The 15,378-nt window shown below is 37.5% G+C and overlaps 1 protein-coding gene across 2 annotated transcripts; it reads right to left on the bottom strand.

The window, feature by feature from the left end:
- On the bottom strand, window positions 1–15,378 carry tecrb (trans-2,3-enoyl-CoA reductase b). 2 transcript variants are annotated; one of them, XM_067405397.1, is made up of 12 exons: window positions 15,249–15,378; window positions 12,319–12,369; window positions 9,237–9,288; window positions 8,761–8,805; window positions 7,729–7,832; window positions 5,491–5,606; window positions 5,212–5,317; window positions 2,893–2,965; window positions 2,681–2,724; window positions 2,508–2,565; window positions 2,307–2,395; window positions 1–180 (listed from the first exon to the last, which is right to left on the bottom strand). In XM_067405397.1, the coding sequence occupies exons 1-12, from the start codon at window positions 15,261–15,263 to the stop codon at window positions 7–9; spliced, it is 927 nt and encodes a 308-aa protein (XP_067261498.1). In that variant the 5' UTR covers window positions 15,264–15,378; the 3' UTR covers window positions 1–6. The 2 variants fall into 2 exon arrangements, with proteins under 2 accessions (XP_067261498.1, XP_067261497.1); XM_067405396.1 differs by lacking the exon at window positions 15,249–15,378 and having other exon boundaries at window positions 12,319–12,587.

Here is a 15,378-nt window from a genome sequence, read left to right as displayed (position 1 = left end):
ACTGTCCTACAGGATGAAGGGAAGGATGGGAGAGCGGAGCGTGGGATAGTCGCGGAACTCCTTCAGGTAGCTGCGGTGTTTCCCTTTCGCCCACACGGTCATCTGAATGAAGCCCACCAGGGTGAAGAACGCCACGGGCAGACACTGGGTCATCAGAGTGAAGCCCAGCCACGATCCCAGCTGCGTTCACACAGAGAGACCAGAGGAAATTCAGTTCATGATATAAAACATACTTCAGCCACATAACACAAATCATTACACACACACTGAGGATTAAAGAGGGAAAAAATTGTTTGCTTAATGAAAATTGAGATATTCAAGATTGTTTTGCATTGTGGTGTTATTTTCATGATAGTTAAGCACATTTCTCCCTGAATCATTACATTAATATGTTTCTTCTGCATTACAGTAATGAAAATAATTAAAAATTACTATATTAAATGTAATAAGTTAAAAAAAAATCAAACAATGACAAATTTTGGGAGGGGTGGTCATCATTGCAATCTACCATTATAATATTTTTGCATTGTGAAAAATCATGAATTATTTTATATGAATAAGTATTGTATTCATGCAATGCCATTTTTGTCTTAAGAGTTGAGGTGTTTCCTGATGTTTTTCATGAGCTTCACACTTGCATTCAGACTTGTCATGTTTGATTTGATTAACAGAGCAATCGCACCAGGGTTTGTTTTAGTGCGGTTCATTTGAGCATGTGTGAACGCTGCCATCCGAACCCTGGTGCGCACCAAACAAGCGGACCGATACACATCTTTTCAGCAGTCTCGGTCCGCTCTGGTGTGGTTCGAATGATAAATGAACACAACACGAACCAAAGACATGTTAACAAAAACTAGGAAGAATCCTCATGCTTATCGCTTTTTCTAGTCATAGTCTAGAGTTTGCCCACCACAGGCATCAGATGATGCACGTCTCCCTCCATCACACACACAAATGATCTGATGCGTGGATTCCTGCAGCTGTTTTGACTCTTTTACACATTTTAAGTGTGAACTCACTCTTTGGCAATCTGAATGCTAATCAGCCCTATGCCTTTTGGTTCGGTGATTAAAATAGTCCTGGTCTATGATCAAAACCGGATTGATCGGATTTTGGCGTATTGCCTATTTTGAGACGAAACTTACCGAACATCCAAAACAATGCTGTGTGCTGGGCAAAATGTGCTTGTTCTGTGTGCATAGCCTGCATTTGATGGTAATTTTGTCCAGCTGGGAACTTATAAAATGTGTAAAGGAGTCAAAAGAGCGGCGGGACACACAAAAAATCTGCTGCATGGAGACAGGCGTCTGATGCCTGTGATGGGCAAACTTGCTACTATGAGAAAAAACGATATGTGTGCAGAACATGTGGTCCTTTTTAGGGTCTCATTGTCCCGTTTTTGTTCGTTTACATGTTTTTGGTCTGCATTGAGTTCACATTTCATTCGAATCACACCAGAATTTGTTTGGAAGCGGATCAAGACCCATCTTTTCAGCAGTCTCAGCCCACTTGTTTGGTGCGCACCAGGGCTCGGATGGCAGCGTTCACACGTTCAAATGAACCGCACTAACAGAGCAATTGCACCAGGGTTTGTTTTAATCGAACCAAACATGCCAAATGTGAACATCTTTTCAGGGCTTTTGAACCGCACTAAGGATGAGTCTCGGCCCACTTCCAAACAAACTCTGGTGTGGTTCGAATGATATATGAACGCAACATGGACCAAAGACATCTAAACTAACCAAAAACAGGAAGATGAGACCCTAAAAAGGACAGCATGCTCACGCATATCAGTTTTTCGCATCATAGTCGTGATGTTTCCCATCACAGTTCGGTACAGGCATCAGTACCATCTCACAGCAGAGTGTGTGACGGAGGGATTCCTGCTGCTGTTTTGACTCCTTTACACATTTTATAAGCTCTTCACGAGTTCTCAGCTGGTCAAAATACCATCATATGTTCACATATACAACAAACATATTACATAAGAGTTTTGTTTTATTGATATATAACTTTGGTCTTGTTGCTGATTCTGATCACTAACCTGATTAAACAACATTTGAAAACCTCTTTGAGTTCGTATGAGCTGGACTTGTGAGGTTACAATTAGTTTGGGTCAGGTTAGGTCATAATACATTCAACCTGATCCAAAGAATAAATCTATGCCAGAATGTAATTATTATAAATGTCACAGCATCTGGTTTAAAATCTTTATCAGAATACAAAAGAAAAGCAGATGCCGAATCAGCACAGTTTTCAATAAAACGGCAGATTCAGGCATCTGAGTTGAACGTGATCTTCCTGACCTCATAAGTGTAGTTGGGGCAAGAGACCAGCAGGAAGATCCAGGTAAAGGGGTTTTTCGTCGGGTACGGGATCTTCCTGGTCTTAGATCCTGCAGAAGATAAAAAAATCCTTACTTTTGGCAGTCTTGATTCAATAATGAGCCAAGTAACTGTGTCACAGAATATGAATACCTAAACCAGAATTTCATTTTGGGATCTCACCTGGTGGTCTGAGATTTCTCAGGGCAATGTGGATGGAGAAGTTTCCAATCTGACAGAACTGTGGCCATAAAAAGATCATTAGTCTTGAGCTCTGACCTGAGATCAGTTTCATCACGCATATTATGACACGGATATGCTGTATCACACTTATCCTGTATAAGAGCTGATCTTACCAGGAACACGATGAGGGCCAGTCTGATCTGCTGTTCTCCATAGGCTGTAATGCAAACAAAAACGTGAGCCGTAAAGCTGAACACACATTTCAGTAATCTGCTGACATCAGAAATGACACCACCAGATAATGCCAGTGTAATTTATAAATAAATGCAAAAACAAAAAAGCAGAAAGTAGTACATAAAGCCAAAAGCGGTTAGTAAGGACTCACTGGGTGGCGTGTACAGCGGGTGGTTGATGTAATAAGCCATCCAAGCTGCAAATCCCCAGTAGTATGTGCAGTTCTGTAAAAACACACAATGACATGATTTAATATAACTGCTATAATAGCTAAAAATATTACTATGACAGGCTGAACAGGAAGAATGAGAATTTATTAAAATGCCCCAATTATGCTTTTTCAGAAGTTCCCTTTCATGTAGTTTGTAATATAGCGGTTTGTGAATGTAGGTCTGCAAAGTTTCAAAGATCACAGAGCAGATAAATCAAGTTATTTTCTTCCAAAAGAAAGAACAGATTCTGAACTGCTGAAACGAGTCAGTAATGCTGCCTTCACCTGCTATCGGAAATTTCCCACTTCCAAGTCATGATTACGTCCTTATCGCATTCAAGTGCTTTGTTGTCGAAAAGAACAGGAATTATGGATGACACCAGATTTAATCTTCCCTATTTTTGGGAAAATCTTAAAGTCATAATGATATTTAGCATCCCATTTATTGACAACTATATAAACACTCACAGCGCTATATAGTCAGCTAAAATAGCCTGTATTTGACCAAAATTCCAGAATCAGCAACCTGTTTATAAAACATGCACTATGCTTCAAATGATTTTTACATATGTAAATATGCATTATTTTACTGACAAGACCATTTAGCTGTGAAAAAAACTAACCATGGTGGACTGCTGCTGTGACTGGTATTCTTTATAGGAGTTTATAGGATGTACAATTCAGGAAAATTGGGTATCAAAATGATCCCTGAGCTTCCCAGTGGTAAATACGACTCTAGAGGGCGTTCATGTCCAATTTTCAACTAGGAAACTCGTAATTATGGTAATTCGGATCGCATGTGAAGGCAGAATTATTCCAGTGTTGGTTCCTGCACAAACCTACATGTAAAAAATGCTGAGGAAGAGCTGCAGTTCAGATATAGCATCAGGTGTTTTCAGCATCAAATCATAACAGACTGGGCAATCTGACCAATCAGAGCAGAGTAGACCAATCACAACAGGGGCATGTTCAAGCTCACACCGGTGCGCAACATTTTGCTACAGTTTCCGGGTTGAACGGCATGTTATCTGGAAATGGTGTGCAATGGGGTTTGAGATGCATTTTCTCTTGTTTGGTGGGTGTGTCAAAAATGTCAGACCAATCAGCAGCAACATGTATATAAACCACACTGTATTAAAGAGACAGCTCACACAATGGGCCCAAGTAAAGTCGTTTACAAATGTGTCCGCTGCATCTCAGTATATGCAACAACTGAAGATATCAGAAGACATGTTTGTCGTAAGAGTTTTATATTAAAAATATAGCAGATCAATTCTTCACAAAGAACACAAAGAATGGCCTTCTCAGCTGCCAAAGTTGCAACTCTTGCGTCTAGGGCTGTCAAACGATTAATCGCATACAAAATAAAAGTTTATAATGTAATTATTATGTATATATAAATACAAACACATTCATGTATATATTTGAGAAATATTTCCAAGTATATTTATTTATTTATTATTTTATATATTTTATATTATATATAAATAAAAAATATTTTGTACATAAATAACATATTTCTCTTAAATATATACATTAATTTGTCTGTATATTATATATATATATATATATATATATATATATATATATATATATATATATATATATATATATATATATATATATATATTTTAATTACACACAGTACTCACACATATGTTAGGCAAACTCAAACTTTTATTTTGTATGCAATTAATCGCGATTAATCATTTGACAGCCCTACTTGCGTCATCAGAACAGGTTGTTCAACTCACCACCATTTCCATTTAAAAAACGTTTTGCAACATTTTGTTGGGGCTGAACACTGCTCTGATTGGTCAAATGGCTCAGTCTGGGCTGAGTAGACCAATCACAATAACAGACTGGGCCATCTGACCAATCAGAGCAGACTATTATTAACTGCATTATTAACTATTATTAACTCTATTCTTATTATTAAGCGTAATATAAGCCCAGTGCAGGATGTGTGCTCAGAGAGAAATAAAGATTAAATCGATCAACATGAATCAATCATATAGGTTTTGTTTGGCCATTAATCATTTCCTGAACAATGCACCACATCCGAAGAAAGATGACATCTTTATTATGCCATTATTTAGCAATATGACTGAATTTCATATTAAGCATTTGCATGCATCTAGTATGTAAATATATGTACATACATAATAAGAAAAACACTTAAATGTCACGGATGAATTCAACATATACTAACTGTGTGTGTGTGTGTATGTGTGTGTGTCCTGAAGTCGTATATCTCACCTTGAAGATGTTGCGGAGCGGCATAGTCCCGTGCGAGAAGCGATGGACGAACAATGTTTCCAAAAGTCTCTTAACGTAGTGGAAGGAATGACACATACATGCCAAACTACAACAACAAAACATTGAATTACCCATCAGCCCTCTGAAGCTTTTACTGTGGCAAAATGTGACACTTATATGGATATTAACATTTGCATGGAGCAGATCAAAGATGTTTCTTAAATGTCAGCTGTGAAAAGCATTTTCTTGTGCATTTGTTGCTAAAGTGTTAAGACTTACTGTACGACCCAGTGTTTGCTGGTGGTGAAGTCATATTTAGGTGCATAAATAAACGGGACTCGGAAGTAAAACATCAGATAAATCAGCAGAGGGCCGGCGTACTCCGTCAGAAACACCTGAGAGAGAGAGAGCGTCAGCACATAAGCTTTATAACGCGCTCATGAGCCGAGTTCCTCAGCTGTCGGGAAACACGTTCACGTTTCCAGGTTATAAATATATCATGCTCTCACAGAGATAATGTGACAGACACTAAACGGACCAGTTAAGAGAGACAGATTAACACACAGCCACACAAACACTCACATAAGCACATATAAATGCACATAATCGAGTGAAATTACAACATTAGTAAACACTGAGCTCTGGCTGAGGTTTACAAGTCAGGTTAGACATTATATTAAATTAAATGTGGATGAAAGCTAAGCTGTGAGGGATAGACTTAGATTCACAGCTGGAACAAGAACATACAGAGTATGACAATGATGATATCAAGCACAGATTATGTGCTTTTGAATTTAATGCAAGTTTTAATATCATTTTGCGTGAAGTTTTTAGCCATAATAAAAGCGACAATGAATAATTCTCCTCAGATCTTGAAAATAAATGAACCAAGAACGTTCAAACTGTGTCTATTTTATGACAAAGATTGCATCAGTCACTCAGTATGTATTTTTAATAATGTTAAAATGGTGTAATATTTATGAATATGATTATATACTTAGCCATTTGGCTGCGAGTGCAGTGTGCTTTTCAGAGAGACTCTGCCCACACTCTTCTGAATGGCTGAGATATTTGATTGATTTTGTCACGTCTTGTAGTCATGTCACATCTGATGTGGACAAAAATTGCTTGTCGCTGGAATCTTATCGCAACCTCTACATCATTAAAACATGGCGTAAAGATTGTTCTCGTGTCATTTTCACAACTCACAACTTGTTTTTGTCGACTGAATGTTTTGTCAGCTGAACAATTGAACGTACTATACGTACTATGTGTGTGTGTGTGTGTGCTTGTTTTCATGATTTATGAGGACACAAATTTGTACAATGACACAGGTATTACACTGGTATTATGACGTAAACATGTTTTATGAGAACATTTCAGGAGTCCTCATATTGAAAATAGCTTTAAAGGGTTAGTTCACCCAATAATGAAAATTATGCCATTAATTACTCACCCGTCAGACCTTCGTTCATCTTCAGAACACAAATTAAGATAGAGTGAATCCTGCATCGCCAGCGATAACACTCCCTTTTTCAATGCCCAGAAAGCTAAAGACATATTTAAAACAGTTCATGTGACTACAGTGGTTCAATCTTAATTTTATGAAGTGACGAGAATACTTTTTGTGCACCAAAAATAACAAAATAGCAACTTCATTCCACAATATTATCCAGTGAAGGGCGATTTCAAAACACTGCTTCATGAAGCTTCGAATCTTTATGAATCTTTTGTTTTGAATCAGTGATTCAGAGCGCCAAAATCACATGATTTCAGTAAACAAGGATTTGTTACGTCATAAGTGTTTTGAAACTTCAATATTTCATGTGACTTTGGCAGTTTGATATGCGCCTGAATCACTGATTCAAAACTTATGATTCGAATGAAGCATAAAGCAGTGTTTTGAAATCGCCCATCACAAGATATTGTTGAATAAAGTCATTATTTTGATATTTATGGTGCACAAAAAGTATTCTTGTTGCTTCATAACATTAAGGTTGAAACACTGTAGTCACATGTTTTAAATATATCTTTAGTAGCTTTCTGGGCATTGGAAAATGGGAGTGTTATTGCTGGCTATGCAGGCCTCACTGAGCCATCGGATTTCATCAAAAATATCTTAATTTGTGTTCTGAAGATGAATGAAGGTCTTGCGGGTGTAAAACGACATGAGGGCGAGTAATAAATGTCATTATTTTCATTTTTAGGTGAACTAACCCTTTAAAAACATATTAAGCAATGTTTTATTAAAATTGTAAAAATGCAGTACGTTTCCTGTGATGGTTAGGTTTAGGAGTAGGGGTTGTGTAGGGGGAGAGAATGTACTGTTTGTACAGTATAAAAAAACAATACGTCTATGGAATGTCCTCACTAAGATAGCAAAACGTGTGTGTGTGTGTGTGTGTGTGTGTGTGTGTGTGTGTGTGTGTGTGTGTGTGTGTGTGTGTGTGTGTGTGTGTGTGTGTGTGTGTGTGTGTGTGTGTGTGTGTGTGTGTGTGTGTGTGTGTGGTCTCTCACCGTGACCCAGCTGATCTGGGCTCCCAGGTCTCTGAAGTAGAAGGTTGCAGTGGTTCCCACAGGCAGGTGCTGCAGCACGTCCTCGTCCTTCAAAGACTTCCCCTCTGCACCACAATCCCATAATGCATCAGCAAATGTTTACTAATAGAAACCTTCATCTATACAGATGTACAATAGAATCTACCCTTTATATTTAACCCCTTAAAGGGATAGTTCACCCAAAAATGAAAATTTGATGTTTATCTGCTTACCCCCAGTGCATCCAAGATGTAGGTGACATTTTTTCTTCAGTCGATGTCTGATCGCGCTCTGTCAACGGCAGTGATGTCTCGCGCATATACTTCAATGAGTGTCAGACATCACTGCCGTTGACAGAGCGCGATCAGACATCACTAAAGGAGTCATGAACGGAGTTGGACATAGTGGTGTATTAGAGGTAAAAAATTATATAAATACTTTTCGGTTTTTCGCACAAACCGATCGTTTCGTGTCTTAGGACATTAATGTGTCGTCACGAGCCGCAGGGTTTCATTTGGATTTGTCTATGCAAGGTTTATTCACTCTTATAGATGAAGTTCCCATCTACTGCAATTATTTCAATGACAGAGGGCAGCGGTTGCAGTTAAAAATCATCATTTGTGATCGACTGAAGAAAAAATGTCCCCTACATCTTGGATGCACTGGGGGTAAGCAGATAAACATCAAATTTTCATTTTTGGGTGAACTATCCCTTTAAAGAACAGTCTCAGTACAATGTTTGGCTTAACTTAACCAGGTTCCAGCTTAACTTAAGCAGTTTGCTCCAAAAACAGTATCTAGTGCCGTCTGGTAAAAACCTAATATTGATTTTGGTGTAAATCTTATTAATCCTACACCACAGACAACTTCTATAATACTCAGAAACAGTCTGCAAGAGCTTTGACAGCATTGATCTCTTATCATGCTAACAGTAAATGTCAGCAGACTCAGATCTAAGGTCCAATCACTCAGTCGAGATAATGGAGTCATGTAGAACAAAAGTTCAATACTTACTGGGATCCAAACGAATGGACTGTCGGGCCGGATACCACTGAGGGTCTGAAACAAACATGGAAAATACAAGAAAACAATTACAGCACAGTAAAATACACATTTTAAACTTACACTACCTTTCAAAAGTTTGGGGTCGGTATTGTTTTTGAAAGAAATCTGTTCTGCTCACAAAAGGGCTGCATTTATGTGATTAAAAACACAGTAAGAGTGAAATATTATTACACTCTAAAATAACCGTTTTCTATTGTAATTTAGTCCTGTGATCAAAGCTGAATTTTCAGCTTCATTAATCCAGTCTTCAGAGTCACATTATTCTTCAGAAATCATCCTAATGTAAAAGTGTGGAAGTGTTTGTTTCCCCAGAATTTATTGAAAATAGAAATCTTTTGTAACATTATAAATGTCTTTCTTACTAGTCCCAAACTTTTAAATGGAAGTTAAAGCTGAGCGAAGATCAGAAATTCATTTATACTCACGACTCTTGTGGAACATGGACTTGATTTCCCCGATAGTGGCATTGGGCTCAACCTGCCAATCAAACAAATGTTAGAGTGTGTGTCTGAATGAGGGGTAAATTTAGCTACAATCCCCAGACACCATGACTTTAGTACAGCAGCTGTTCTGAGAGACAAACAAAACACCAAACAAACAGACCCGCAAACACAAACACGACCAACTGACCAGATCTCACAAAAGGTCTGGTGTCGAGTTTAACAAACAACTGGGAGATTTTAAACATCTTCTGCCTCAACAGTTCTTCCAAGAAACTGCTAGATCTAATGTTTGTACATGTTCTGTCAGTATAGCAAAATAACTGCTGAATGTGAAACCAACTGAATAATTGAGACATGAAATGCTATTCCAAACCCACAATGCCAATAATTTTCCCTCTTTCTCCAACCAACATGATCCTAAATACTCCAAAAACTTAATGAACATGCAAGACCTCAGTGCTGGAATGAATATGGTCAAATATGTATTTGTCATCAAAACCACTGCAATATGACACTCCTGCTTAAGAAATGTCTGCGATTCTGTTTCACAGTGTTAAAGGTGCAGTAAGCGATTTTTGAAAAACTCTTGTAGCTAATCAGCAGTAGGGGCGTTTCCACTCATGATGGGGAGAAAAGAGAGTGAGCCAATCAGCTGTAGGGGGTGTGTCCACACATGATGGGGAAGAAAGAGAGTGAGCAAATTAAAAGTAGGGGGCGTGTCCACTCATAATGAGGTAGGAGAGTGAGCCAATCAGCAGTAGGGGGCGTGTCACGATGGGGGAGGGGAGAGTGTGAGCAAGAGGGAGATTTGAAGAAAGAATGTAGAAAGAGATGTCTGAGAGACATTACAAAAGAGAAAAACTCAGTAGGGTTATAATCAGGCAAGAACTTTACGACCCATGGTAATATTAGAAAAGCTTTCCAGCACTGGAGAGACTGAAGCAGGAAGGCCTGAAAACAGAAGCCAGAGTGTGAGGTGCTGCTGACTAACAATGAACTCCTGCTTATATACTTGTGTACTGTATGTTCTAGGGCTGGGTAAAAAATATCGATTTCTCATTTTTACGATTAAATCCCAAGAATCGATTAGTCTAGTCTGTTTTCAGTTGATGAATGAGCAGAATATGTAGCGCCTCCCATCCAATAAATCACAATAATCTTTGTGCTTTGTTACTTTTGATATGAAGCAAAGTCTCAGATTTCAAATGACGTCCATCTTATTATGAGATTCAAAAATTAAATACTGTTTTGGCGCTGCTTAATGTGGCGTGACAGATCGCTTTAGCGCCTCAGTTAAAGAGAAGCGGCAGCACGAGCGCATGTGATCATCCTCTCCTTCTCTAGAAAATTTGCCATGTACTGTAACTGAAATACTACATCCAAAATAATCTAAATCGTAATCGAATTGAATCCATGTGAATAGTAATCCATCGAATTGTGAAAGATGTGTCAATACCCAGCCCTAGTATGTTCATCTTTTATTCTTCCTTGTTGTTCATTTGTCATTTTCATGAAGCATTATTTTCACTTCTGCTATGGTAAAGAGACTCCCACTCTGGCACCGTGCATTTTGGGGGTGGATCAATGAGGGGAGGGGTGTGTTTGTTTGGGTTGACTTCAAATATCAACAGTGTTCAACATTGATTCTCAGAAATCGCTTACTGCACCTTTAAGGATCAAAAACAACCTTGGTGCTCACCGTTCTCATGCAAGGCTTTTTACTTACAAAAAGTACCAACATATTATTACTATCATTTTTTTTGCATTGAAAGTACCTTTGAAGCACCTTGAGTAAACTCAACGTCATTCTCTGTGATAAGTATATATTAAAACAGTCTGTATTAAAGCATCTTCCTGAGCTGGTCATTTCTTTCTGCCTTGTATGCATGACGTCATCACCGCAGGCTAGCATTCCTCTGTGACATCACAACACCAGTAGCAGTGACATCACAGGGGAAGCGGCAGTTAATCCAAGGACATACGAGTGCAATCCTCGATAATCCTGCAGCGCGGCTCCTGACATTCTAGAGGCCTCATTACGGCACCTCCTTACAGGGACGACTACAGCAAGACCTCAAGCCAGAGGTACAGCTCTATGCAAGAGTAAACCACAACCATGAGCACACAGCGCATGGCCCGGACATTTTCTATAGATAGCACCACTGCAGGAATGAGAACTTCACATTTTACAGCGGGAAAAATGTGTTTAATCATTTGAAAATAATCAAGAGTAAATGGAACGTGAATTGACTGAAGCTAATGTTACAAGTAGTATCTATAACTGGGTAGTTGAAAAATAACACTGATTTGGAAGATTTTTAGGTCATTTTAAGGCAAAGTTCATAACAGACTGGTTACCATTTTTCATTATTCAGTTATTCTCACATTTCTAATAGTATTTTAGCTTTTTTGCAGTTCATAAATTGCTTTGCTGCACAGGATTATTATCATTAACTAAAACTAAAACCATCAAAAAACATTTTTGTTTCTTAAAGTAAATGTTAATAAATGTTATAATATTTAAAAAAAAAACACCTTTTTTTTTCAGTTAGGTGCCAAGGCAACATTTCTAATTTTGTGTAGTTTAAGTTGGGGTACTAATGTAATAGATGTTCATAAAAACTATATACACATTAAAAAAAAAAAAAAAAAAAAAAAAAAAACTTTAAAATGAAAAGACAAAAATATAAAACATAATTAAAATTTATATATATATATATATATATATATATATATATATATATATATATATATATATATATATATATATATATATATATATATATATATAAAATGATAACAGTTATAATATAAAATTTTATATTTTTAAATAATAATAATAATAATAATAATAATGTATTAATGATAGTAAAATAACACTGCTGCAGCACGACAAATAAGCCTTTCAAAGCACAAACATCCCATGTTGTCTTTTAATTAATATGAGGTTGTAAAATGTGCATGTGCATAATTATGCATGAGATCATGTTGTTTAAAATGGTTTCAGATGGGGTAATGCATACAGGACATCAGATATCCAAATGCAGCCAAGTGTTTTTCCTACCTTGTCCAGGAAGCAGAGCTTGTCCTTCGTCTTGGCGTCCAGAATCTCCACCTCGAAAAAGACAACAGCTTTCTTAGTCTTTTTAGCAGGTTTGCGTTTGGCCGGGGTGGGAAGCCCGGGTGCTGCCAGCATGGCCCCGTTCGTAGCCTTTTTGGGCTGAGTGGCCTCTAAAGCCAAAGCATCCATATTGTCTGCTTTATTTATCCACTTTCTCTGAGTTTTTAAACTTCTTTCCTCTCTTAGCCCCTCTCTCACCTCCAGAAACGAGTGCAGGACTTTCTGGAAAGCATGAGCTTTACTGTCAGCTGTGGAAATAAATCTGTCTGTCTGAGCCCCCACTCTCTCGCTCTCTCTCTCCCCCTCGCTTTAACTCAACCCTCCCCTTCCTCTATGTTGTTGTCACCCTCTTGTTCATCTATACCTGTACATTTGGCCAACAGCCCTCCTAAAAACGCATGCACAAACAATTAAACAAAACTTTTAGCACTTTCTCTGACTCACATGCACCTAATTCTCTTTTTTCCTCTGAACCTCCAGGGGAAACGTGACCCCTCTCCAGTCATCCCAATATGTGCTAATTATAACTTGCCTTATGGATGCACACATGAACACACACACAAATGCAACAGAGCCCAGCCATGCTCTCATCTAGAGAGACCAGAACCATTACAGTATTAAGATTTTAGGTCTGCACCATTGTACTGGGATATATCTGCCAGTATAATGATAATGTAAAGGTTATTCTCACAAAAATATGTTTACATAAACATAGCCATTATGTTAAGACAGTGTCTTAAGATCTAGTATGGCCCACTAGCAGTGTTGGAGGTAACACATTACAAGTAACTTGAGCTATGTAATCAGATTACTTTTTTCAAGTAACTAGTAAAGTAACAAATTACTTTTGTATTTACAAAAAAATATATATTCGCTGCTGACCTTCAATGAGCCAATTCAACCATACTAATAAGCAAAAATTTAGAAAAACATCACATTTATAATCAGCTCTGAATCTTAATAATTTCACTTTTGGTGCCAAAAATATATTTTTTGTTTTGTTTTTTGCTGTTAAAACAAACAGCCCAGCCCAGGTGAGAGTAAGTAATGCAAAACTAATATAATGCATCCATAAAAAGTAACTAATGCAATCAGTTGCATTTTTTAGGGAGTAATGCAATATTTAAAGGGATTACTTTGAAAAGTAACTTTCCCCAACAATGCCCACAATCAGTTAGTCAAAGGGCAGTCAGTCTTTTTTCAGTATCAAATTAGGTCAATGTACTTGTTTTGTAACTGACTTTAAAAAAATTAGGCACAGATTTAAAGAAAAAGAAGAAAAAAAGACTAACTTATAAGACTAGTCTTAATGTAACTGGGACCTGGTCATATTTAAACAAACAAACAAACAAACAAACAAACAATAAATAAAAAAATAAAAAAATAATAACCAAAAGGAAGAAGTTAGCTTGTAAACATATGTTGCATTATTTTCAGATTTTTTTTAAAATTATTTTTATCGTAATTATATGCAATAATTAATTTAAAAACTAATACTTTATCATATTCGTCAAATATAAAATCAGAATAAATGAATGTTATCGTTAAAAAAATAAAATAAAATAAAAATCTACAAAAATAGACTTCCTTTTTAAAATTTTGCGGTGAAAATTTACCCTGATTTTCATTGGTTTATCAGATAGCGCACACTGTTTGGAGCGTTGCTATTCTAGGAAGGAGGAAGAGAGAGATTATTAATAACTTGAAAGGGCATGAGCAGATGATACTAGAGGAAAACCCCACTGCCACCGAGAGAAACCCCAACTGAATGAGAACTGCGAGGAACAGGACTAAAATTACTTTAAAGTTTACTTTGAGGCGAACGACAGACACGAGACAGCAGCAGCGACCGTTAAACCGTCCAAAGAGAAGCACGTGAGTGACTTCCGCGCGCTCAACATCGACATTAATGTACCTCTTATTGATCGTATATGTTAGTTTTATTCGCCTCTTCCATTCTTTCTTGACTTATTAGTTACTTAATACGATGAATTATATGTTTTATGTCCCTGAGAGATCGTCAAAGCCGTTGGCGTCCTCTTGTGGACATCATAGAACATTACTTATGTCAGTTTTATCAACAAGACTTTGACCGAACATGTCCTACATGTTCAATATGTGCCAAAGTGTTACATCAGCATGTAAAATATCCTTCAAGACTAGTTCTGCGTTAGTCAGGTTTGATGTGCACAAATAGCAAACAGAAAAATTCAACTACTTCCGGGTTTATGGAGAGCTATGATTTGACTTAATTCTCTACGATCGAGTCCCACATGAACACACTTATTGAGTGAATACTCACCGTCCTGTCACAGCACACTTGTTTTAGGTCAGAAATTGAAACACCGAACGACTAGTGAATACAAGGGACGTTAAATCACTAGTCAGTCAGGTGCACACGAGCTACTCAAAACTACATTTCGTTTCTGAAAAGCCATTGATATTTTATACTTATGCCTATTTGGATGAATTTAATCGCAACAACTACCTCTTATGTTGCAAGCGACATCCCTATTACACATACTGTGTCGTAATATGGGACAGGGGTTGTTTCAGACTCTCTCTGGGTCGAGGCGAGCATTTAATGCAAAAACTACATCTCCCATTCCTACTTCAGTCCAGTATGCATAATCTGTGATCTATCATAATGCGTGTGTGTTCTTGTCAGTTTATTAATTCCACATGTAAGCAATTATTTCCTATTAGGCCGAGGAGCTTGTCACATAGGGTGTTATTCTCTATAATCTGCAACCTCAGTAGTGTCCTTATCATTCATTTTAACACGGCATGATCATTTCCTCATCTCAATAGCATCAACTGAGACACACACGCCTATAAAATGAGAACTCTGAAAATCAGTAACAATATCTTACCTCGTAATGCTTCATTGTTGCAGTTTGAATGGCTTATCCTAGCAAGGTGAGAGACAAGCACGAAGTCCAATCAAGAGGAACGGAAGATGCTGAACATCCAATGGGCATTGAGTGCTGAGCGTTTTCCAGC

The sequence above is a fragment of the Chanodichthys erythropterus genome, chromosome 12 (genome assembly GCF_024489055.1).
Source record: "Chanodichthys erythropterus isolate Z2021 chromosome 12, ASM2448905v1, whole genome shotgun sequence".
Taxonomy (NCBI): domain Eukaryota; kingdom Metazoa; phylum Chordata; class Actinopteri; order Cypriniformes; family Xenocyprididae; genus Chanodichthys; species Chanodichthys erythropterus.
Note: the sequence above shows the minus strand (reverse complement) of the source record. Positions and strands in the feature narration are given on the sequence as shown.